We start from the raw sequence: 27,785 nt of genomic DNA, 5'->3' as shown, positions 1-27,785 counted from the left end.
ATTTAATGACCTTATTCAAACAAATATTATTCTTGATATGGTCAGTCTAAAGTATACCAATGGCTGATGTAAATAAAATTTACACTTTCATCCTTATATACATAGTTAGTCTATAATATATGTATACATCTTGTACCCACCCAAGTGTTCAACAGAATACTGAACATACCTCCATCACATAAGAGCTGATATCTCGAAAGTTATCTACACTGACTCATTGTCATGGAACCGAGAGAAATGGCATTGTTGATATATGGGACTGGCCTGATACCTATATATGTGTAGCGGTTAGCTGGATTCGATTGTTGGTGTCCAGATAGCTCAGTTGGTAGAGCACCTGACTAGAGATTCTGGGGGCACGGGTTTGAATCCCGGTCTGGTCTGTTGCATTTTCTCCCTTCCTGTTACATTTGGTGCCGTAGACCAGCCCCTGAAACTGACAGGTGAAAATGCCTGCCAGGGGATAAAGATCCTGAAACTGACAGGTGAAAATGCCTGCCAGGGGATAAAGATCCTGAAACTGACAGGTGAAAATGCCTGCCAGGGGATAAAGATCCTGAAACTGACAGGTGAAAATGCCTGCCAGGGGATAAAGATCCTGAAACTGACAGGTGAATATGCCTGCCAGGGGATAAAGATCCTGAAACTGACAGGTGAAAATGCCTGCCAGGGGATAAAGATCCTGAAACTGACAGGTGAAAATGCCTGCCAGGGGATAAAGATCCTGAAACTGACAGGTGAAAATGCCTGCCAGGGGATAAAGATCCTGAAACTGACAGGTGAAAATGCCTGCCAGGGGATAAAGATCCTGAAACTGACAGGTGAAAATGCCTGCCAGGGGATAAAGATCCTGGGTTGATGTCTTCAGGTACGTGTGAAGACATTTAAGGAGGGAGGAATGTAGCGGTCAGCAGGGTTCGATCGCCGGTGGCCAGATAGCTCAGTTGGCAGAGCACCTGACTAGAGATTCAGGGGGCCCAGGTTCGAATCCCGGTCTGGTCTGCTGCATTTTCTCCCTTCCTGTTACATATGCATTCTAACTGTTGTTTCAATTTATTTTATAGTAAAATACCCATTAACTTTGATATAAAACGTGTGGTGTTCCAATGATTATTTCTTACCAGATGTATCATCTTGTAACTAAAGAGATCAGCATTAAAATGCTTGTCACCACGCAACATTGTCTTTAAAAGCCAGTAATTTACATGGATTATGTTCATTGAAACAAAATCTGCATATTTATGTAACTATTAATGCATTATTTGCAAATTACATTTTATTATTTTGTTGAAAATAGATATGACGTTAAGAATATGTCAATGATGTAAGAATTATTAGTTACGGGACCTAATTTACATGAAAAGAGTGAGATAAATAAAGTGTTTCGGTATGTTTTGGTTTACTGGATAGAATGTTTTATCGATAAAGTGATAATGTCCTACAGACCTGCCTGTCCCGAGACACAGTTAGATTATTCTAATTAGTTCCGATTGTCTACGATGCATTTCGGTATTCAGACCTCAACCGAATGCGTGAACCATTTGTTTCTGCGACTTTTAAAAGAATTATTGTCTGCTTCATTTTGCTTTCATCATGTGAGTAGATTTATGTGCATCATTGGAAATTGTGATAAAATACTATGTTTGTTATGCCCCACACTATGGTAATTTGGTAATTTTCCATTTTTATCTGTTCAGGAGTTATAGTTCTTTTCAATTATTGCAAAGTTTTATTTAGAGTAATCTCCCTTTAACGTATATTGCCGCCATCTTTTGTTTTCCAACATCTCTATAATTTGTGGCCTACTACAATGTAAGTAGCTATGCATTATATTTGTGCATTTGTAGAATTGTTTTTTACAATATTTAAATGTTGTTCCCATCGTTAGTTTCATTGAGATATTTTATATAACTTTAAATTTAACAGACATTTCTACGGCACGTGTCTTGGGTAGATATCGTAGTCCCTATGAGCTTGAACAATTTATTTTAGGCTTTGTGCAGTTAATTTATAGTAATGTTTGCAATCTATGTGAATTATATATGTAGTTAATGACATATTTCCTGCAATTTTGTTGATAAGTACTTATATAAAGTAAACCCCTATTTGTCAGGAAAAGTTATGGAAAGCACTTGGTGTCATTAAGTATTTTTCTTCAATTTTTCTAATGTATGGTGTGCCATTATAGATATTATTCCAAAATGTAATTTCATTCTTTGTACTTTTACAGCCTTTTACCACACTCACACACACATATCTACTCAGCCTCATCTTCATGTATTATGGAATACATCACTTGGGAGAAATAAATATATTATTCAGAATTTGTATTGGAGTAACTATGTACGAATGGTTATACTACTGCCTCCGGGGCAGAACAATGTTCATTCCACTTTGATTAATATGTATTAAGTTCTGTTTTCTCAATCTTTTACTTATGACCAATTAGTTTATTTGGTAGAATTTAACGAGGAAGTTATGTCGCGTAGTTTATTAAAATGTATACTTACCCACTGCACTTGAAAAGCTACTTACCATCTATCATAAAGATGCAAATAATATCAGAGTTGTTTAACATCCATACCGCGATTTACTCCTTTTATGTACATGTAAAGCCTCTTACATCACATGTTGATACGGACGATATTTTTCTTCGAATTATTTCCGACAAGAATACATGTATAACCTAACATTATTTGCAGTATTGATTGTATAACCACAAGACGCCTTTCTAGTTTATATCTGCCAAAAAAAAAAAAATCAAATGTATGTTAAATAGGGGGCAAAATTCATAGTTTAATTTCAGTTCCATAGATTAGTGAAACGGTCTTGCATATTTTTCTAGCATCAACAGCAGACAAATAAGATTTAGATGCGGATGATAGCGTAAAAAGAAACACAATGTCCTATTAACTGTTAGAATTATGTTTTATTGTTGCATAATAGGTTTATGCCTTAATGTTTGTAACCAATATTCTTACCTTACATTAATCATGCTAATTAAAAATCAAAATCAGAAAGAATGAAAGAATACCATGCCAGAAAAAAAAAGAGGAAAAAATTCGGAGACCAATGGTTAAAGATGGAACGGGAACACATGAGAGGTTATTGAGAAACTTATTCTAAATGGAATGTTCGTTTCTGATGAGGTTCTTAATCTTGTGATCGCTTACAACTTGCACTATTCTACAGAACTAATGTTCTACAGTTCTTATTGAGTAGCAATTGATTAAGAGTGCAGTTAATCGTTACGCAGATTGTTTGATGAGTAGTTATTTGTTTTAGTGTTCGTTCAGATTTTATTTTCGTTTGGGTTTTGGTTCACGACACAATATTAAGAAAAACAAAGTATCCTAAAGTACCTGAGACAGTTACAATCGGCGACTGTTATTGAGTTTTCATTACAGACATTAATCTCTAATTTACCGGACAACCATAATATTGAATAACACCCTCAGTCTAGTCATTAGATGATGAATACCTCCGTCTTGTGAAAATGAAACGTTTCCTATGATTGTAAAGAAATATATTTCTTTGATCTTTGAATTCAGCATTGTGATCGACATTTATTCCTAAATACAATTACGTTTACCAAACATTATAATAGAAAAACGTATTACAAATCTCACATTCACAATATACCTATTTAATGACCCCATGTTCCTATTACATTACACACAAAATAATATGACCTCTGTTGTTATCAACTAAAGGAAGAACATGAAAACATCATCAGAAGTTGAAAATATTTTGGATTTTTCTTGCCTCAGTAACATCACAAAAATCATTTTTTCTGACTATCAATATTTCACCATGTTGATGCTCCAATTGTTGTACTACCCTGAGAATGAGTCACACCATGTCAGGATTTCAACTTTTCTGGCCCAGTGGTTAACTTGAGAAGAAGACTTTTAAATGACCCCACCCTATTATTACCTTTTTTTTTTATTATCTCCACTTTAAAGAGAGTATGGGCCTTCATTTGATCAAATGTGAATCCCTTTACCTAGGGATAATTTGTTTGTAGATAATTTCATTGAAATTGGCTAAGTGGTTCTGGAGAAGAAGTCGAAAATGTTAAGTTTACAGATGGACCGATGCAAGACAAAAAGTGATCAGAAAAGCTCACTCTAGCTTTCAGCTTGTGTAAGCTAAAATCTAAATTCACAAGTACAATGTCTAGAACTCAAATGCTACCATCTAAATATACATGTACTTCATAGTTTAATAAAATACAACAATTCATAAGTAACTACGTTCTGTGCTATATCATTGAATGTTGATGCATTTTGTAATGAAGCTTAAAATCGTCCTTTGATGAGCAGACATGTACAATTACAAGTCAATCAAGCTTACTAATGGTAATCCATTATTAAAAAAATCTACTGGATTAACCTCACAGACGGTGTGATTCAATAAGTCTATTGACTACCAGCAGTCTGGGGATTTTCATGACTCTACTCTGTCATTATCTTGTGAATGTGCATTATTGTCTGATAAAATATTTATTCCCTTGGCCAGTTTGCTATTTCTATGGTGTTTCAATCTTACAATGCTTGCCCATGAATAGACATTTTATCTGCAGTTGCAATCAGGGAGACCTTTTTAATATGCATTAGCATCAAAACATATTGTACATGAAGAAGCATTTTGATTTGTAACTCAGTGATTTATTTTAGATATCCCCTATTCTATGATTATTCATACAACCTACAATAAAATTAGGTTCTGAGAAAATTCAATTAATGTAACATCCCCAGCACTGGTTCCCAAACATAAGGGAATTAGTGATGATTGTTTGAAGACAACTGTGGAAACAAAAGAGACTGCAGCTTAAAGGAAAACCAATAATGGTTCAATCTCTCTTCAGAAGGCAGTTGGCAAGTGTGGGGATAATTAACAGTCATGAAAGGTTCCCCCAAGACTAGAGCAGACAGGATATCACCATTACATGAAATCAATAGTGGAGGTCAGCTCCTGGTAGTGCTTGTCACACTAACCTCTTTGTCAGGACTCACACACTCTCTCTCTCTCTCTCCTGCACACTAGATACATGTGAAATACAGTCTGTACTTGTTCATGTTCAATGTCTATAACTGTGGTTTTCAATAAATAAGCAAGTATAAAAAAAACATTGCTTATAAACTTAAGTTTACATTTTTCTAGAGAACTTTAGTATTTTTCTTACATCAGAAACTGTATATCTGTAGTAATGTTTTAATAATATTGTTTTTAATAACACTTGCCTGAACATGATACCCCATCCTTGTTAATGTTATATCCTGGATGGCATTTACAGACATGGCCATTGTCAATGTTGACACAAAGATGTTGGCAAACCGAGTCCTTGCTACAACCTCCTACAGTACAAATACCATATTAAATAATATATATGAAAGGAATTAATAATTAAGAAAATTCAGGAATTGTACACTAGAGATGCCCTATTAATGACAACATCTCATTTTCCTTCCCGAGTCAGCCGCATTAAAAGGAGGTGAAAAGTTGAATCCATGTTACCCATATAAAGAAGTTGTATGAACAAAATTTTCAGCTAAACAAAAAGACCTGATACATTGATTACTTATCCTTGTAAAAAATTATATTTATCACATTAATGGTAATAAAATTAATGATTTAAACAAAAAATAACTGATGTTTTTTCCCAAAATGTGCATTACATTATCATTTTTTAAAATTAACTTCCAACTTAGAGATTTCCGCATTTACTGTCCACTCTGCAGTTCTTAATATTTAAACAGTATGATGAGCATGTGCCTTGTTTTAGTATTTGTGTAAAATACCCAATAGGTCTAGCATCAGCTGTACACTACATGGATACCTAAATCATATTATCTATAGAATATATCTTCAATAACATTAGATTTTTAGTAACTTAGTTGCAAAAATTTATTTCAATGCATGGACAAATTTGTCAAAATTGCTTGTAGATGTCATGTAGGTTGTCTAACTGAAAGCGCTTTTACTTCTGTTTAATATCTATCGTCATAACGTAGGCTACAACAGAATCTATTCGACTCGCATAGATCCCGTGTCGAATCTCAACAAGAATTGGTAGCGCATGTAATTCCCCCCAATTTCATAAAATGACGATCAATCATAAAATTGTGAGACTACTTGTTGCGAAAATCTGCAGCAGCAGCAAATTAAATGAACCGATTTGGCGAAAATCTTACCTTGGAAGAAAGCTACAAGAACATCATTATTCTTGCTCTCTACTATATTCCTTGTCAAAAGAGACATAAAACAAGTTATTACTATTGAACACCTAGGCCTAGTCATCTCGGTTCATCTCGCTCCTCCCGGAAGTTAATGTAAACAAACATTATAAAATGCAAAACCATATCGTGCAAAACCCGGAAATCACGCTCCCAACATATTTAAATGACTGCAACAAAATTTTCACCTTAGAAGTATATCGTCTTCAGCTATTTAGCAGTAAAGAGTCTTGCATAGGATTAAGAAATAGTCACAGTTTTTTTTAAATGATAGAAAAATCTATGTATCCCCCCCCCCCCCCCCCCAAAAAAAAACAACAACATTGTTTTTACAAATATAAAGCAGGTTTATTAATTCATACTGCTGGCATTAACATAGTGGGATGGATCTACATAAAAACACTATTGAAAGACTGTCCTTTAATATTGCATCACCAAAATATACATCTAAATTTCAGTTTTAATTTAATTAACCTACTGGCAATGAAATATTGGTAAAGGCAATTTGAAAAAATGTTTAACTATCAAAAACAGGATTATTTTTATATCAATTTATCATATAACTCAAATAAAATATTTCAACCTGCATTTTGAACTTCTTTCCTAGATACCGGTAATACTTAAATTGAATTCTGCATGGTGCTCAATCCAAATACTTATGATATTTATAACTGTATAATAGGGTATTCATTGTTTAAAATCAAAAACACAGATCATGACAACAACTTTCAGCAAAATACAGTGTACATATTAAGTACAGTATATATAATATAGATTGAAACTCTTGATAAAACAATCATGTCCATGCACAATTTACCAGAATTACACAAAATCAATATACCTTACAAGAACATGTAAAATAACTTCACACAAACAACATGATTAACATTGTTACTAAGTTATAATATCACTTGCACACATGAACATCATCCCTGCCTAACTATAATTAATTAATCTACATCATGACAAATCAGTAAACACCCCTACATCATTAAAACAACCCCCTGAACATAGAAAAGCTAATGTCTACAACATTAATGTCCCAGACATCTAACAATCTTAAATCAGAATCCAAGATGTGTTCCGTGGTTTCCAATGAAAGCTTAACTTGAAATACACATGAATCACATCTGAATCACTCATTAACCTATTGACCGAGCTCAACCCTGATTTTCAAACAAATTACATATTAATTATCAATTACTGATCTACATATATAACAAAAACATGACAGACTACACAAAATAAATTGTGATCCTAAAATACAGTATCATGTATAATGTGTGTTGTGTATGATGTGTGTGTTGTGTATGTGTCTGTGATGTGTGTGCGTGTGTGTGTGTGTGAATCTACACAAACAAGCTTTTAAATAAAAATAAAAAATATTTACATTAATGATGCACCATAAAATCAGTTAATTAACACAAACACAGGCTTTATATACAGTTAGATAACAATGGAATTATAAATGAATGTTCTAATAATCTAATAAATAAGTACACAGCTCATCCAGTTCTTCACTGGTTTCGTTTAAAAAAGTATATATTAAAGCATGTACATAAAAACTTTACAAAGACATCTATTAATTTATATGCATATTTAAACCAAACACAACCAGAATATTTACTGGTACACAATGTACTTATTTTTCGATTATCATTACAACCTTTTTTTTCACAGATGGCATAATTAAAGCAGGATATATTAAGATATTTGGAGGCAGGACACAAGGAGTACAACAACATGACATTGAAAATGTAGCACAATTATCACAAACACTTTGATCCAAGCACATTTTGATTGATCACCAATACCACTCACTCACATTCTCACCAGTGTCACAGACTCACTCACATTCTCACCAGTGTCACAGATACACACACATTCCCTGTGTACTCCTCCCAGTGTCATACATAAATAATATGAAAACCTTTCCTTCTCAGGTTCACCGTAACACTACTTTAGAGTAGCAGGTATGAGTATCCTTAATGGCTGAGATTCTTCTTGAAATTGCACCCCATGTGTTTGATGGAAGACTCGGATGGTACCCCTAGCCTCTTCTGGACTTAAGCTGCTGCTATAGCAATAACCATTATAAAAGCAACAATACAGGTCACTATGAAATGGGCTATAAACATATTACGCTTGAAGATACGACCCTGAAAAAGACAAAAATTTGTCCATATCACACAATATGTTAAAAATAAAACAGAAATACTCAGATGATTAATAATACGTGAACGAGAAAAAAAATCTCAAAATTACTTACAGCTGGTTCAGGCTCTGGAATATTGGCCTTCGGATTTTCACGTTTCTGAAATTCATACTTTTTCCGTCTCTCTGTTGTAAAAAAGGTGATCATTTATGGATTTAAATGCTATGTTGAATTAAAGAGTCCAGTCAAGTAGTGTAAAAGTTGGCTATAATAATTAAGACTTAGGAGGAGATGTACCTTTGTTTTTCTTGTGTGTACAACATTGATGAATCTCCAGTGTTATCTCCACAATAATGTGGAAGAGAATGTAGATAAACAAAATCCAAGTGGCCCACCATGGAACATGAGCTTTTCCAAAACTCATTCCAATAAACATGTTGGGTACTGCAAGTAAAGATCAAGTCAGTCTGCATTTCAATGTGGAACCAATGTTTGAAATACTTAAATATCATGATAATATGTAGTTGAAAATGTCTACTATTCGATATTGCTTCTGAATATATATCTTGATTTTTGTAATTGTTACATCAGTTGTAAATATTTCTTACTAGCTAAGCACCAAGCAACAGTCCCAAATGCCCAGTGCACCCAATTGACACATGGTCGACATTCATGATCATCTGCAGGGCGGAGCAAGGCTATGATTGGCTAAAGTAAAGTGAAAATTCACAAATACCAATAAATTTCATCCACAGTAAATGTTGTCATGTTTGTCACGTTGACACATCTATAAATCAAACAAGTTAGTAGTATTGTGTATTGTCACTAGAAATTAATATTTATCTTTTATATTGTCAATTACTTGTACTTACGTTGATAATTACACAGCAGAAAATGATTATTCCTAAAATAGGATGGGCGTCCAATGGGAAGTAGTCAACCTGGAGACAAAAATCCAAAGTAATCATCAATCAAACATATTGTTAATGATAAATAATGCACACAGAAATTGTAAATCCTAAAGATTTTGAATTTGTAAAACATATATGTATTGCAACTATGCACAGGATACAAAATTGATGTCCTTTAAAGGACTGAAGGACTCTTAATTGATGTCTTTCACATGCTAGTTACATGTAGTACCCGGTAATGATGGTTTTGATACAGGTAGATAGTTTTTCATTGTTTTGGTTGTATAATAACATGGTTATGTCATTACATGAATAAATGAAAATATGTTGTCCAGAAGATTACATTAAAGGACAAGATGTGTTTGTGAAACACTGATGCCCCCGGCAGTGTTAATAATGGCCAAGGTTAAAGGACACATCTCGTGTTTTCAAAGTATACAGAATTGTATGCATTTTGTCTTCCTTATGCTTAAAGAAATTAATTGTAATAGTTTGTTCGCTGAAGTATTGCGATAATTAGCCACAATACGGACTTAAATCTAAGCCCCTATTTCAAAAAGCCTAGTTAATTAGATAGGTAGTCACGTGGTACAGTGAGGTCATGTGTGACCTTCGTTGATCAACTTGTTGTAAAAGTAGTGTTAGATACTTATACAAACTCGGGTTTTAGGGCCTAATTTATTTACCATGGATAACATTTATTTCGAGGTTGACAAATTTTCCGAGTCTTATATCTTTTAGCCACCAGTGCATACAAATAGCGACCCAAATGTAGCGAGGAAATCGAGTATGAAATCTGCATAATTTGCGAGTAAATAATGTTTACATTGGATCACTGTCTAAACATTATTTGGTAATGCCATTTCTGTAAACAACTGTAATTAGCGTTGTTGTTTTTCTTAAATAAACAGTGCAATTATTATTAAATTTATTTTTGGAGAAGTTAGATAGGCCTAAATTATGATACGATTTGGCCTATGTATCATTGACAACTAGGCCTACTGTCACGGGTGCATTTCGGAAAAAATAATAATAATAATAAAAATGATCAAACTTATTGTGAAAATCTCAATACTTTTAAATTATTTTATTCAAGCAATTTTATTAATCATTATTTTTTTGTTATCTACACGTTGTTACTTAGGAAGTGGGAGCGCGTTGTTGTAAACACATGTACGCGTTCCTTAAAAAAAAAATGAAAGTATATGAATTTGAATTATAATTCAATTCAAAGTTGGGAAATATCATATTTTATTATTTATAATTGAAGTTCAATTATCTTTTATCTTTAAATTTCTTTTTTAAAACTACCAGTTGGTATAGACACTGCTAGCAAAGTTCTGCCTATATGTTGTTACAAGATGAAGGTCAGTTGGTGCGAGTGTGTATTGAATTTGAGAGCAGAACGGAAAGCATATGCCGTAGGCCTATATGTAACAGTGCGTAGCTTTGATAGAACCATTTTCTCGCAGTTTATCCACGTCTTTGTCCAAGTGCTTGTTTGAAAAAGTACAGGGACAAACTCTACTAGTTTTTTTATGGCAGAGTCGTTGTGCCGATAAAAAATTTTCACGTCTTGTCCTTCGAAAATTGAAAAAAAAACACAGTCCAAATCCTCTCTACTGACAGCAAGTACACCCTTAAATGGCACAAAACACCCTAATGCAGTGTTATTTACAAGCCGTTAATGTGATAATTGTTTGTTTGTCAATTAAATCTAATCTGTTTATGAAATGTCTAACAACTGTTTTCAAATCTTCTCGCTCGAGATCGCATATGACTCTCCAATTATGGGGGCATAAAAATTATATTTTGCCTTTTCATTAATTTTGAACACACCTTGCTGTATCCACCTGCTTCCACAAAGATGAGAATAAATGCAATCAGAACGAAGATAAAGAGCCAGGCCATACAGTTGAAGTGAGCCTGAAAATCAGAACAATTCATGCATATGTATCTGAACAAAATATGTCAGTCCTCCACTCCATTTAACAATAACTTTAATCTTTAACAACAGATTTTCAATTCTAGAGTAAAAACGGTGATATTCTGTATACATGTAAAACTGGAATATACGTAAAAGAAAATTACTTACAACAAACCAGTATCGCTGGCCATAAAACCTCTTATTTGGCCACATAGGTTTGTAATACTTGGTCATTAATAGTCCAACAGTCCCAAAGAAACACCACGCCAGGATCATCAGAATTCCTGCAAATAATCACTCTAATGTGTTACTTTTTTCCTTCCCTTTTTTACCTGTTTTCTGTTTATTTGATTTGATCAGTTTTGGTTCTCTTTCTTTTGTTTTGTTTGTCTTAGTTTTCATCCCCCTTCCTTTCCCCCCCATTTATCTGTTTGCTAGTTAGTTCTGCATATGAAGTAATCATACTCCCTGTATTATCATTGTACTTTTTGTGATATATTATCTTTTTACTTCATATATATATTGAGATATTATTATCAATTATCATATGTGTTGTAATTTCTCACATACATCATTTTATAGACATTACCTTGTACCCTAAAGGAGAATGTTATACAGGCTCAGCCTGCTGCCTAATCCTTATTATGTTATACACAATACTGTTTAGATATTAAAAATAAACTTTCTAAATTTCTACCATTTTTCTAAAACTTCATGATTCTAACAAATATGAACATACTAGTCGATAGATTTAAGAAGTTGTCTACGGAAAACTCTGGAAAGGGTGGCACATCAAATGTTTGGAACTGGCAAATTTTTAATTAATCTAAAATAATACAATTGCCTATAAATCATCGTATATAAAGGCAGACGACTCTTGCTATTGTACACTCCTACATGTAAGAGTCACGGTTTACATCCCTGAGTTCCTTATATACCTCGGTAATAAAAAAAAACCAAGATGTGTTTGTGAAACACTGAGGCCCCCAGATTGCAACAAAGTGGAACTGTAAGACAGTGTGGATTTTTTTTTATATTTCCAAAAAGTAGGTCAATAGTCTATGTCAAAGTCACAAGGTCAACAAATCTGGTATCGTTGAAAAGGTCTTCTCACAAAAAATGCACAAGCTTAATATAAAAACAGTACCTTTTACAATTTTTTTGAAAGATATGACTTATATTCGAATTTTCTAAAAGTAGGTCAAGGATCAATGTAAAGGTCTTCAGGAACTGTAAGACATTATAGTTTTTTGTTGTTGAAAACTTCCAAAAACTAAGTCAATGATCAATGTCAAGGTCACAAGGTCAACAAATCTGGCATCATTGGAAAGGTCTTCTCGCAAAAAAAGCCACACGATTAATATCAAAACAACACCTCTTATGATTAGAAAGACGTGGCTTATATTCAAATTATCTAAAACTAGGTTAATGCAAAGGTCGTCAGGTCAAAGATTTTGATAAAAGGAAGTAAAAAAAAAAGTAATGAAAATAAAAACCAAAAATACATGTACAAGATAACAGAATGAAAGTGTTGCCGCTGAACGTCTAGCCAGCTGGATCAGCTATAGTACTGCTAACTATAAGAATATACAGGTGCCCTGTTTTACAACCAATATAATCAGGGAAAATCATTAAATTGCTAGAATACTAAGTTTACCTCAAGAACCAAAAAAAATGGTGGGAACTGACATGTCCTGTGCCATTTATACCACAGACAGTGTCTGATTTTCAACAGACAGTCTGTTAAATATGTGTCCTTATAGTCTATTACATACCATTTTTAAGATGTAGATTTGTTGAAATGAGTTCCATATCCATTCTTATCAAATATGAAATAACATACCATAGACATAATTCTGTCCGTTATAGTTCTGCTGTGGGGTTATAGTTCTGCTGTGGCTTTAAATTTTCATGTAGGTCATAATTTTACAGATTTGAACGCAGTAAAAATAATCCTCTTTTGAACACTATATCATGCCTACAAACAATACTGCAACAACTGGACAATCTGTTGTCATCATGATTCAGTGTGAGTTGTATACGTAGACAAATACATGGAAAAGTTTGAACTTGTGTGTGAACAGCTTTTACTTTTAACAAAAATTACTGTTACTGTGTTCATTTTTGGCATTAGATAACTTTGGTGTATGAAAGCTATCTAGATCAAAATGATTGATCTTTATGAGCTGTATTTATCATAAATCATAAATGATTGACAGTAAAATGTCTGTATAGCACTGATGCCATGATGTCAAAACAATTTAAGTTTCTTTAAAATCTAATGTGGCAGGTTATTTTTTTAAAGAAAAAATGTTCAAATTTATATTCCATACTATAGTCTTTGATCAATTCATTCTTTCCATTAATTAAAGAGTATCTAACTATTATCTAAATCATAACTATTATCTAAATCAAATATACCAGGTACTTTCAAAAATTGAAATTTGAGTTATCTCCCTTCTAAATACATTGATAATATTGTATAATGGGTATTTGCATTATATCTCCCGGTATTTTTCGATTGTAGTTTTTGCAGATTTTTTCCTATTTTCAAAAAATGGATAACTGCAGAAAATAACTATTACACAGCGTACTAAGCCATGTGGTTGCTTTCAGTCTGATGCATTTGTACCTGAGAATCAAAGACCTTTTCCATTAGCCTTCACTATTTTTGATATACAATTCAATGACCTACATTTTAAATATTGCTCTATTTATTTTCTTGTCTAAAAGAGCTGGTGACATATCTCTAATGAATCAGAAGTGTGCTGAATTCAGAATCCAGGAAAAACCACATCATAAGCCTGTTAAAACTTCAAAATGCCATTACAGATATTACTAGAAGTTTCCCCTCAACCTTTGATTTACAATCTGTGAATACAAATCTACCAGAAGCAGTTGTCTATTTACAATGACTGATAATCAAAGAAAACTAAAATCATGCTTGATTTTTTTATGCATATACATTGTAGGATACTAACAGCACCATGTGATGCACAGTGGGGGATTTTTTGTGAACAACAGTACCACTTACTGCAATACTCATATGGTCTGGGGGGAAACACCAATAGATATTGGACATGTATACAATTCAATTATCATCATTGTTTGTGCAGAACCCTACTATGATTTAAAACTAAAAACAAATGTCTACCCAGCTCTCCAAATTGAAAGTGTTCCAAATTACAACCTCCTCCCTTTAATGTACTGCATAGTATGGAGGAGAAAGCATGAGCAGGAACATAGGCATTATGAACTACACTTTGTGCATGGAGGAAAAAGATGGAGAAAAGTTTCAACATCGATGAGACCAATGATGTTGTATATGATACAAAAAGTACCAGTAGGAAAGTGAGCAAACCCTTGTACATGAAAAAAGCTATAAAACACTCCTCCTTGATCCACCATAAATTGTAGGAAAATATTAGATCCCTGGGTCAGAACAATGTGAACATCATTAAAGGATAATGAAGCATTGTACAAAATTTGAAGACTATCCGATAAGTCATATAGGAGAAGCATTCACAAACTCCTTTATATCCTCCAACCCTCTTAGATTCATAATAACTTTTAGGAAAATAATTGGATCCTAACTTCACGACAATATGCACATCTACAAATGGCAATGAAGCAATCTACAAAGTTTCAAGTCTATCAGATAAGCCATATAGGAAAAGTGTTCACAAGATTTTATAACAGACAGACAGAGACAGAACATGCATAAACAATATGTCTCCTACTGGAAGAGGGGAGACACAATAAGAATCTATAGCTGAACGCTCTGATACTAAAATCTGCAGATTTTCTAAGACTGGGGATATTGTAGAAGAAATTTGTAACAATCAGAATAAAATATGTTAAATTTTTTTTTAGCAGCATTTTCACAGCAAGGAACTTACCATGAGCCTTGACCAGTGGGTAGCGTGCATATCCCTCCATGTTAATGGATATGTCAGCCAAAGAGACCATATCAGGGGAGGCAACTGGGTATTCTCCATAGCCATATCTGTGGGGTGCAGTTAAACCTGAAAAATACATTTCACCATTACTTTACCAAATTCCGCCCTTTCTATATTGTTAATTACCACTTTTGTATACATGTATAATATTAATTGCACACAGGGTTCAACACTCAGGAAGGCAGTGATAGGGTTAGTGAAATATTTAAATGACATGCCAGAAACGCCATACAAAGAATCTGGGGGAATCCCCCTCTCCCTGCTAACCACCCCCCCCCACCCAAATTTTTATTCTTTCTATATCAACTTTACATTCAAATATACCGTATATCAGGTTTTTTCCGCGTGTATCCAATTTCCGCTTTGTTCGCGACGATTTCCGAATCGCGGAAAATAAATCCGCGTAAATTTGATACAAAGTTTGCTTTTATGATAAAGTTATACAGCCGATCTACCACGCACATCTCAAAGTCTGTCGAAATTCACAACTATGAAAACAACGGCCTTGATTCCCCGATTCCTGATTTTATTAAATAAACAACAACTCAGGTTTTGTTAATTAACCTCATCCGACCCTGTGTTGATTATACGTTAACCAGTTGATAGCTTGGGTATAATAATTGAGTCAGTGTGTCGATTAAACAAGATCACAGCCGAACTATTAGCAGTGCGTTTTAAAACGAAAGTGTTAGGGATGATAATGCCCAGAATAGTCATGCTCGACTGAAATCGAAAGTAGGAATCGCGTTATAATCGAAAAATGTATAGTCGTCGAATAAAGGTAAAATTTCATGAAATCACACGAAAATGTTGTAAAAATCACGGTCGTTGGTCGCGTTAGACAGGTGGTCGTTTAATACAGGCACAATAGATAGGGTAACGCCTTGGGGTGGATTATTACAGTCACATACAGCAGTGAGTCGCTTATTTACTTGAATGCAAAGTCGTTGTGTGATCAGTAACTCAGAAATCTTGTAAATCGTTTCACTGTGTGAATTTTTTGCATCAAAAATTAAGAGATACTTTCACAAGCTGGTTTCTTTTATAAGTTTAAATAATCGTGAATTATATTTTCACGCTGACTTTGAAATAGTGAAAATTTGATTCGCGTATATTTAATAAGCTATTTCAGGTTCTGATTCGTGGAAAAAACATGACGCGTAAAAAACCTGATATACGGTAACTCTACAAGAGTCATATGACCTTCACCTGTCATTACCTTAAAATGATAAAAATATTCTGATAGGGTATTTCCTATCTGGTCAGGATACTGAAATACTTAAAAGACCTTACATTTCAAATGCCGCATTCAAAAGACCTCTTAAGTTTCAAACGCATTCAAAGAAAATATTTGACCTCTTACATTCTATACTTTTTAATGGTCCATTGGATTTCCCGGAGTTTACAATCATCTAGTCCATTGGTATTCTCAAGAGCCTCATATTACAGGATCGGTGTTAGTTGGCAAACCCTAGCCGAACACATCATAACTTATTCAATCTATTAAAGATCCCTCTCCCATAGTTCAAGCTCCTGTTAACTGTTGCAGGTATATTGAGGGAATCAGTCAGGGATTTCAAAACTACTCTCACCATTTTCAGCTGGTCCACTGTACATCAGCATGTGGTAGGAACCTGAGAGAGGCAGGGAGTTGATGTTACGACTGGATTTAACAACAAAACGGCACCTCACTCTCCCATCCAGAAACATACCACCACATTTGAGTCCATACAGTTCACAGGTCTCATCTATACCATCTTGGGGCTAGAAAAGAAAGACATCACAGATCATTACATGTTTATATTACATGATAAATCTACAATGTACAGGTATAAAAATTAATTTAAACATTTTGAAAATAATTGTGAACCATTTGAGAAGGTTTTTAAATGTGATATTACATTTCTAAATCTCTCTGTGCTGTGGTCGATACTTCTGGCTTGGTAGATTTTTGTCAGCCCACTTTCATGGACACACTCAAATACTCTGTCATCTCCCTATAATGTAGAGAACACATGCACATTAAAAACAAAATGTCATTAGCTGTTGCTTATCACTGTATGTGTACACTCAGTATGGTGGTAGATTCGAAACAAATGACCTTGATAATGAGTTAGCACAATGTCTGTCTGTGTAATATGTAGGCAGATTTATATTTTGGTGCTCATCATAAATCAATGCACTTGCTATTGCACCTAAGGCGTTTAAACATGCATTCCACTAAAATCAATACCCATACACTTCCCAGCTCCTAAATTACAACCTCCTCCCCTCACTGTGCTGCGTGGTATTTAGAGTATTTGCTACTGTACAAAGTGAAATATGAATTCCACTAAGTACAGAGTATGTAGAATTGACACAATACTGAATTCTTTTAACCAACATTTGAATACTGTTGATAATTTTAAAACAAGAGGCCCATAGGCCACATCGCTCACCTGAGTCATCTTGGCCTAAATATAAGGATTTTCCCTATATATATTTCCATGTAAAACTTTGATCCCTATTGTGGCCTCAACCTACCCCCGGGAGACATGATTTTTACAAACTTGAATCTACACTATGTCAGGAAGCTTTCGTGTAAAGGTAAACTTCTTTGGCCCAATGGTTCTTGATAAGATTTTAAAAAGATTTTCTCTATATATTTATAAGTAAAACTTTTATCCCCTATTGTGGCCCCACCCTTCCCCCGGAGGGAATGATTTTAACAAACTTGAATCTGCACTATGTCAGGAAGCTTTCATGTCAATTTGTACTATCCTGGCCAAGTGGTTCTTGAGAAGAAGATTTTCAAAGATTTTACCTATATATTCGCATGTAAAACTTTGATCCCTATTGTGGCCCCAACCTACCCCCGAGGGTCATAGTTTTAACAAACTTTAATCTGCACTATGTCAGGAAGCTTTCTTGTAAATTTCAGTTCTTTTGGTCCAGTGGTTTTTGAGAAGAAGAATTCTAAATGACCCCACCCTATTTATGCATTTTTGAGATTTTCTCCCCTTTGAAGGGGGCATGGTCCTTCATTTGAACAAACTTGAAAGCCTTCACCCTAGGATGTTTTTTGCCAAGTTTGGTTGCAATTGGCCCAGTGGTTCTGGAGAAGAAATCGAAAATGTAAAAAGTTTACAGACAGACAGATGAAGGACAACAGGCGATCTGAAATGCTCACTTGAGCTTTCAGCTCAGGTGAGCTTACAACATGTGTATGAACATGACACAAATAATCTAAATCTGTAACCTTACCCATCTAATGTCATCGGAGAGAGCTAATGAGACATGTCTGTCTGTGATACCATCCACCCTGGCACTCATCTCAATCATGTACTCTACCCCTAGCCTGCTCAAAGGCCTCCAAGTGGCAATAAAATCACAGTAGGGTTCCCAGCATCCCTCAGGGACTCGGTAACAGCCCTTCTCAATTCCGCACTTGTCTGTGTGAATTGGATCAATGATTGGAAGGGCCTGTGATTAAATGGGACATTATGCATCAAAAGAAAATCAATTGAGTGTACTCTACATCATGGTCAATTCATAAATATCCAAATGCTGTGATCAATGACTTCCATGACTAACACTAGGATCTCATAACATTGCTTGTTCAATCACGTACCATGTACTGGAGGTATGCAATAAATCCTACATCAAAATACATCTGGCTAAGTAACAAGAGCAATATTACAAACATCTAGACTGTGTATTTTGTATCTATCTAGTATACTACAAACATCTAGACTGTGTATTTTGTATCTAGCTAGTATACTACAAACATCTAGACTGTGTATTTTGTATCTAGCTAGTATACTACAAACATCTAGACTGTGTATTTTGTATCTAGTTAGTATACTACAAACATCTAGATTGTGTATTTTGTATCTAGCTAGTATACTACAAACATCTAGACTGTGTATTTTGTATCTAGCTAGTATACTACAAACATCTAGACTGTGTATTTTGTATCTAGTTAGTATACTACAAACATCTAGACTGTGTATTTTGTATCTAGCTAGTATACTACAAACATCTAGACGGTGTATTTTGTATCTAGCTAGTATACTACAAACATCTAGACTGAAAACTCTTTATTTTGTATCTAGCTAGTATACTACAAACATCTAGACTGTGTATTTTGTATCTAGCTAGTATACTACAAACATCTAGACTGTATATTTTGTATCTAACTAGTATACTACAAACATCTAGATTGTGTATTTTGTATCTAGCTAGTATACTACAAACATCTAGACTGAAAACTCTTTATTTTGTATCTAGCTAGTATACTACAAACATCTAGACTGTGTATTTTGTATCTAGATAGTATACTACAAACATCTAGACTGTGTATTTTGTATCTAGTTAGTATAATCTTACATTCTGACGGACAAGGGAGGGTTCTAGCGTGGGTCCTCCTATCTGTATAATGGGTTCAGACTCCTCCCTCAGCCAGTAGTTACCCTGGTCATCCACAAAAGTGGCCCTGATATAAAAAGGAACATTTTAATCATTATTGGACATATCTATGAAGCCAGAGACCGTAAAAATCTGAACCATTTTCTGAATCTATTTCCATCACAGAGTACACAATTTAAAAAAAAGAAATTCATCATTTAATACATGTATTGTGTTACCTGAATTTGATTGGCCCTTGAATGCGCCTTGGAGCAAAAGAAAACTGGATTTTTGTTGCTTTGCTGTCAAATTTGAGATTTGAATCACTTTTCACAACCTTTCCCTGTAAAAAAAAAAAAACACCTTGCTTAAAAACAAATTTTGCCAGGACAATTAGGAACCATATGAGACATCTGGTGTTTAATCATATTAACATATTAAATCTTATTAGTACAAAAACATAGGAATATAAAGAACATGAAAGACATATGCATGCTTGACATGAGAGATACCTGCTCCCATCATTGGTATTTAACCCTGCAGTCATTGGCAGTGTTGCATTAATTAATAGATATTAAAATGCTTAAAAAGAATTCTTATAAACCTTAATCCATTCTAACTATATAATACTATTGCTTTCATATATGCTGAAATCAATTAAAGTTATTGACCATAATGCGCTATTGCGATGAATAAGCACAAAAATTTCTTACATCCTAATGGCAAATTATAAAACTCTTTCTGTCATGCTTCACCGACTACAACACGGAAACAAACATTTCAAATGCATACAATAAAATTCATATATAATTTTGTTTTGAACTTTTTAATAAACAGCATTAAGCCTCTGATTTTAATCAAGTTTACAATGGTAGAGATATTGTCTCCTTACACAAAGATTATCATCCAAATTTTTTTTTTATATATAAAACCCTCTCTAAATGCTTAGCTAAGATAACAATTGCTCTGTATACACAATATTTCATCAAGCATCATTCCCCACTAATTCCTCACACGAACTCTGTTCTCCGACAACATCAAAGTCATGAGCTAATGTTACTATCGGAATCACCTCAAGTTCACTGTCAATCCCTTGACAATATATTACTATTAGTTTCCTGCTTACAATTCCAATGATATTTATTACAATCATTTTGATTGGACAAAAATAAAGCAAACGTGCCTGAAAACAAATAACAGTGCTGGGAAACTATTCAAATTTTTGAAATTGATAATATAGGGAACAAATTGGAATTATAAGAGTCAAACATTCTTTTTGAAGAATTTATCGATGTGTAAACTCTGGACACTTTACTCACAAACTAAGCACTTTTATTCAGTTTGTGAGTAAAATGTCCAGAGTTTACAAATTGAAAAATTCTTCAAAAAGAATGTTTAATCCTATAATAACCTCACAGTGACTGGTTAATATTACAATAATGGCAGCATCCAGTGTCAGTAAAAGTTAAATAATGATCACTCATAGTTATACCGGTGGTCGATGGATGGTTGTATTTTGTTTAACGTCCCGCTCAAGAATCTTTTACTGATATGGAGACGTCACCATTGCCGGTGAAGGGCTGCAAAATTTAGGCCTATGCTCGACACTATGGCCATTGAGCAGGGAGGGATCTCTATCATGTCACACCTACTGTGACCTCGGTTTTTGCAGTCTCATCCGAAGGACTGCCCCATTTAATCGCCTCTTACGACAAGCAAGGGGTACCGAGGACCTATTCTAACACAGAACCCCACGGGAAGTGATGACAGCGAGTCTGCCAGCTGATACTAACCTCACAATCACTGACTGTGTTGACAGTAAGTCCATCCACTGGCACCTGTGTGAAGGCCTGGAAACCATTCTCTCCTGGATTCGCCTCTTTTACATGACCCTTGGAATCAATGCTCACGGCTTGTAACATGAAATTGCTAATGTATTTTCCACCTCCTCTTGACTCCAAAGTCACTACAAAACGGGTATTGTAGAAAATGATATTCCATGTGGTGATTGTTCAGTACAAGTTTGAGTATATCATTGTATCAAGGTTACATTCTTATATAAGATTAGATGTGAAACTTCACAATGGTACATGTATGTATTCGCTCCTTCCACATAACTGACAATTACTGTCAGAGTTCCTTTCAATGAGACCCTGAAGACCTTAAAGATATCGCACTATGGTAGGCAAAGTTCAGTAATCTAATTTAATGTCATCCAAAAGGATGCTTGTTGGAATCCCAAAGAGGGCATTTTATGTCGAGTGTTGTGTACTTGAAAATGGACTACTAACTTTATTAGAATTGTCTCAAAATGGCTCGGGTTAACTTGCAATGGTCCATCTAGTCTGTGACCTTCATCCACTTAGCACCAGGGAAAATGGGAATAAGCACTGTGCCTTATGGATCTCACAGAAGTGGGGTTCTAACTAAGAGAACCCTCATTTACTGTAGAATAGGTCCAAATCTGGTATTGAGTTTGTAGCTGTTATCAACTTGACATGAGTGGCAAATTCTTAAAGGACAGCAGGAGCATTTAAAACTCCAAACAATCCATAAATTCTCAAGAAAATCCGTGTAATTTAACATTAAGCTTATTTAAAATGGTTATTTCAATTTCATTTCAAATTTATTTTTCTTCAAAATACGACACGAAAATAGTTTGGTTTTTTTTTTTAATTTTGTATGTGTGAATGTACCAAACTACTGCCATTGAAAAAAACCTCACTCAGAATGAGATACATAAGAACATAAAGAAAGATCATAATTGCCAATCAAAGTAGAAACAAGTTAAATGGCTGTTTCACTTGCCAAATCTGCTAAGCAACTAGAAGCTGCCAAGAAGAATTTCTCATTTCCCATCTGACAAAAAACTGCCACAGAGAAGTGTGATTAAGACACAGGATTGACTTCAGTGCTGAGTGTGACTTAGAAAGCAAAGAAGCAATGTCTACAGAAACTGCCAAAAAACATTGTGTTCTTTTAAACTCTCATACTAACAATTGTAGTATTGGGGCTTGTTCAATTCATTCTTACAACGGAAAATGTGTTATTCAGTTTCTACTATTAACTGTAGTTTTAGTCTTCTTTATTGACCTGAAGTTTGATTTCACTCTTGTGTTATTCAGTTTCTACTATTAACTGTAGTTTTAGTCTTCTTTATTGACCTGAAGTTTGATTTCACTCTTGTGTTATTCAGTTTCTACTATTAACTGTAGTTTTAGTCTTCTTTATTGACCTGAAGTTTGATTTCACTCTTGGGCAAGACCACGAAATCCAAATAATAAACAAAGCAGTTTTTATTCAAAAGAAAAGTATAAACAGCAGGTAGCCACAAATTTTAATATATCAACAAAACTATACTATTTGGCAAAAAACCCTAAAATTTTAATACCCATGAAAATTAATGATGTATAGCGTGCTGAAGCATAATTAAATGTATGGTTAAACCTGTTCAATCGCTTACCACTGAGGTACTCTTTAGGGTTATCAGTTTCATAGGCAAACTTGTTGACTTTGATGATGAAGGGGCAGGGGAGGATCTGTGGTTCTGCAGAGGTTCCAGAGACATCAAGGTCATCACACGTACAACAAGACAAGGACAAGGACGTAGTGACCCCCAGGCTGATCAAAAACAGCACCTTCAACAGTGCCTTCATCTCTGCTTATGCTACTTTCTGAAATAGAAAGAAATACCTGCTACTTCTCTAATGACTGCATTGGCATTAAGATTATGTAATATGGAAAACAATGCTGCATTGATGTGGGAGACATTGAACACATCACTGGCAGACATGTAGAAAACCTTGAGCAAATAGTACATATGTATTGTAGTCTGTCTCAAGTGGACAAATCTTTGCAGAGAAGCTGATGACAAACTGTTAATTCTCTGCCAAAATGTAACCTCAGAAAAAATAACAGCTGTGATGATTCCTCAAGTTGGCTGGTAGATGTGATCTCAATCTCATATAGACAGAGAGAAGTTTGTGTATATAATAGTGAGTCATATTGAGAAATATGCCACTGATAAAAAGTTGTTCCCCCTCTATTTATATCTGCCCTCAATATTACAGCATTCTGCATCTTATTATATGCTTCCTTAGACCAATGAGAGAGAGAGAGAGAGAGAGAGAGAGAGAGAGAGAGAGAAGCTTGCTTCACTTAATCCAGTACCTGATACCCACTGTCAAAACTATTCCTTTTATTTTTCCTGAACATTTTTTCCCAAGCTATCAAACAGAAAGAAAATGAAGACAGTATGATGTCTGTTCCGATATGATTAATGACCACCTCAGTGACTATACTGACCTAGGTAGAATAGCCAGAGAAGACTTCCCCCCAGTAAACAGAATCACAAAACATATACAGCTAACACATACCAAGATTAGCAATCCAACAGCTGACTGCACACTGCCAACTCTCCAATCTGATTTATATAAATATCTTTACAATGAAGAATGCTGAGAGTATATTAAGCATTTTGAACTGGTGCAGAGGGTACTGGTTTCATTGTTCTGCATATATCTAAACCACAATCTCCTGTCATGAGTGCTTTGTACAAATCACTACTTAATACATACGTGTATTGGCTAGTAAATACACAAAATATGTGTGGGCAAAGCCACATACTGACATCACAAAACAAATTTAAATTCTTTTCACATTTTTCATCCACAAGGTGCTTATCATGAATCCATGTCATTATATAAGGAGTCATGGCTGAAGCAACCAACTTCCATAATATTTCACCATTCATTTCCAGTCTCAATGTCAATAAACTGAACCAAAAAATACAAACCGTTCAGCACAAGTTCACACAACGTACACTGCCATGCACATGTTCTTTATCATTTTCAGACTGTAAGAATTATGTCAAATGTCCTGAAATCTGTTTAAAATGTGTATGGTTTCTTTCAAAATTGATGTGAAACTAAAATTTAGTACACAAAGAAGACTTTTAATTATTATATGCATGTACCAGGATATGGTTGGGGGTTTGTATTATATGTAACACATTGCTTGATGTGATTGCTTTTTTCACTCTTAGTATTGAACAATTTATACCCAAAACTGTCACAAAATAAGTTATTTTGTATTATATGTATCACTTTTTGAACATATGTGTACCTGTCTACATTCAATTAAAGCTGGATTGTACATTCTGTCATTTTCTCAGTGATTCTTAGAGTCAATCATTATTCTGCAGAGGTTTCCAACTTAACTAAAGTAATTCCACCCTCATTAGGAACATAAATTTTGTTGGAGTCTTTTCTGACTGTTATTGTAAAAAATCTTGTTTACACAAAAAATATCTAAATGTCTTAAGTTATATATGATAATCAATTATATGTTTCAAAATGTTGAATCCAAGGCCAATAACTCTGTTTTATTGATTTCTTTATTATGTCCATTATGTGATATATTTCCTTTATTTTTCACAGACATTTAGCATATTTTAGTAAAGAGTTTTATGACATTGCTATAAATACCATTATATCTTTATTACCAGTTTTTGTGAAATTTTGATAATGCTGTTTAAGGAGGAGTGCTACACCAGAGAAATTTGACGTAGATGAAAAGTGGAAGATATGTACAACAATATTTTGAAGTTGAAAATTTTCAATTTTACTTTATTTTGTCAAAAAATACGGTTTTAGTGGAAGGTAATCTGAAAAAAATTGAAAACCCCTGCTGGACTCGAACCTCCGACCTACAGGTTAGCAGTCGGTATTCTAACCTACAGAGCTACTCGGCTAGGTATTGAAATCGAAAAGGAAAAGCCAAATATTGCTGATATCGATATTTTCATCCATGTTTTTAAAGGAAGTCAGCCATTATGACGATGTAGAGTACTACCTTAAGGAAAATTGTAATTTTCTGACATTGATATATGATTTTGTTTATGTATGTCTTCAATGCCTTGCATCTTAAAAAGTGTGATGACCTATATTTTATTAGACAATTTATTAGTTTTAACTCTAATGAATGGAAATAAATACACTTCTAATACTTTTATTAAATAATAATGCAAGTCTGGAGTTACCCTAATAAATACATGTATAATACCGTAGTTTAATTCTGATAAAGGTTGTGGCCTTAGGAAGGGACTGAATCGCTAAGATTACAGGTGCTTGTATCCATTCAATTGGTACTTATCAATATAATGTAAATGCATTTATTTAAATGTATTCGATTGATATTAATAACTCTTTGAGGAATGTAGAGTAAATACTGCTCTCAATTAATCAAACCTATCCCAATTTTCAAATTGCCGGTAATAACGATTAAAGGCTGAGCACAATATGTAGGTGTTACAAATAAATCATTGTATTCAGAATATCAACATGCATTTAATATGTATATAAAAAAACCATGAAATCAATAAACCTTATTTCATTTATCAATCATTACTCTAAATTATTGAACATGTAATCAGGAATTTTCAGTGCTGAATTTTGTGAAAATGGAAAAAAATGTTAATAAAACTTGATCCACAGCACAAGACTTATCAACTTTATCAAGTCCAGCAAAATAACTTGATAAAGCTACAAAGTAGCAGCTAAATCTAAACATTGTGTTAGACCTTGTAGTTTTAATTGTCAGCTTCAAAATTTCTCTATCGTTACCATTTCTTTTACTTAACTGGAACAGAGTTGAGAAAATCAAAATGATCATGATGATTCCCAAACTAATCTGGGTGATCTAGGTCAAAAGTCTATCAAAGATAACAAACACTTCAGGAAAAGCCACACAAAAACCTGACAGTAAAGTAAAGCACATGACTAGATATAGGAAAGGAATGAACACAGCTCTCCCCAGGGCAACAGAACACAAGTTGATGCAAGGATGGCCCAGATAATAAATAGCTGGGGCCCCAGGCTGGCATACTAAGCTAACGCCCCTTGATTAATATCACAAAGCAACAACATGAAAATACCATTGAATCTTCTGGTCTTTAAAAATAAGCTTTTCAATCCCAAATGCATATTTTACGCCCCGTTTTTAATCCTGTACAGAAATATAAACATTGAAGTCATATACACTTGTTATGCATAACAGGTATCTGTAGTCTTAAAATGATTCATCAAAACGCTGGAATTAAATGTCTAAGACCTGCAGTACACCACTGATAAACCACTTCTACTCATTCTTAATGTGTTGACTGAAATATCCATTCTAAACTTACCTAAAAGTAAAGTTTTTTGAAAGAAATAATCCAAACACTTAGCAGAAGAGATGATCCTCCATCTTGAATGCTAAGATTCTGTTACACCTCCATACAAGGCTGCTGTGACCCATCCTACCTCAATGACCTCTGACTCCTCTGGCTGTCTGACCTCATGAATCACAGCTGTTAGGGAATGCCTTTTTGATACAAACAAGCATATACTACCACCCACCTGCTGTACATATTGACTTCAGGAATTAACCCACTCCTTCACAGCTTTAATAGTGCACTATGCCCTGCAGCTATAACAATCTTTGAATTATAAAAAGACTTTCTGCACCTCCTCTTCACAGAAAAATATGGCTGTTTTATTTTTATATATAGTGCCAAGCCGGTTTGGTAGCATGGAGCAGTTTTCCACCTGACTTCACACATAAACAATAAACAGATTCTCTAACCATTCACTGCTGTTTGTATTAAGGGAGGCCATCAGTCAGAAATTACGTAATCTCAAACAGCTTCTAGACCTTGTGTTTCCATTGCAATTCAAGCAGGAGCAGTTCAAGTCAATGGCATCGGATTCAGCTGCCACTGCTGAAATGAACACTTCAAATTTATTTTACACACTCTACCATTAATTTTGTCAAAGCAAATTAACTTTAAAAATCTTTAGTGAAAGTAAATATATTAAAGTCTAGTACACACACTGTAGGTGTTGTAGCTTGCGCATACACAAGATGCTTTTATTTCCCATCAAGGAGCCATTCCTGGACAGTATCACTACAATGCTTCCACCAATAAAACTAATTTTGATAACAATATGAAACATAAGGCCCCTAACCAACACAACTTTTAGAACCAGTGCTGATAAGGACATTGAACTGCTACACTCTACAAAACTCTCTAGCCATTACAAACAATATATATTGTTTTTCTGATAAACCTTTAGGTCACATATGCAACGTTTCTCAATTAAATATAATTTTCGTGATTTTTCAGGTACAATTCACTTGCATTCTATCTTGCTTCTATAAAAAAAAAAC

At 34.2% G+C, this 27,785-nt stretch overlaps 1 protein-coding gene across 1 annotated transcript in view; it reads right to left on the bottom strand.

Moving 5' to 3' along the window:
- The window catches only part of LOC125669408 (pikachurin-like), a 49,597-nt gene extending 22,434 nt beyond the window's left edge, over positions 1-27,163 (bottom strand). Inside the window, exons 1-14 of the mRNA XM_048903875.2 lie at positions 26,761-27,163; positions 23,041-23,251; positions 21,371-21,543; positions 19,817-19,920; positions 19,560-19,665; positions 18,435-18,653; positions 17,093-17,188; positions 16,784-16,955; positions 15,132-15,257; positions 11,401-11,516; positions 11,145-11,231; positions 9,267-9,335; positions 9,003-9,102; positions 8,692-8,838 (exon numbers count right to left, since the gene is read on the bottom strand). Coding sequence (XP_048759832.2) covers positions 8,692-8,838; positions 9,003-9,102; positions 9,267-9,335; positions 11,145-11,231; positions 11,401-11,516; positions 15,132-15,257; positions 16,784-16,955; positions 17,093-17,188; positions 18,435-18,653; positions 19,560-19,665; positions 19,817-19,920; positions 21,371-21,543; positions 23,041-23,233 — 1,708 coding nt within the window. The 5' untranslated portion in view covers positions 23,234-23,251; positions 26,761-27,163. The remainder of the gene's footprint in view (positions 1-8,691; positions 8,839-9,002; positions 9,103-9,266; positions 9,336-11,144; positions 11,232-11,400; positions 11,517-15,131; positions 15,258-16,783; positions 16,956-17,092; positions 17,189-18,434; positions 18,654-19,559; positions 19,666-19,816; positions 19,921-21,370; positions 21,544-23,040; positions 23,252-26,760) is intronic.
- Between the last annotated feature and the right edge of the window lie 622 nt (positions 27,164-27,785).

This window comes from Ostrea edulis, chromosome 4 (assembly GCF_947568905.1).
Source record: "Ostrea edulis chromosome 4, xbOstEdul1.1, whole genome shotgun sequence".
Taxonomy (NCBI): Eukaryota; Metazoa; Mollusca; class Bivalvia; order Ostreida; family Ostreidae; genus Ostrea; species Ostrea edulis.
The sequence above is the reverse complement of the archived record's forward strand: the minus strand, read 5'-3'. Positions and strand labels throughout refer to the sequence as shown.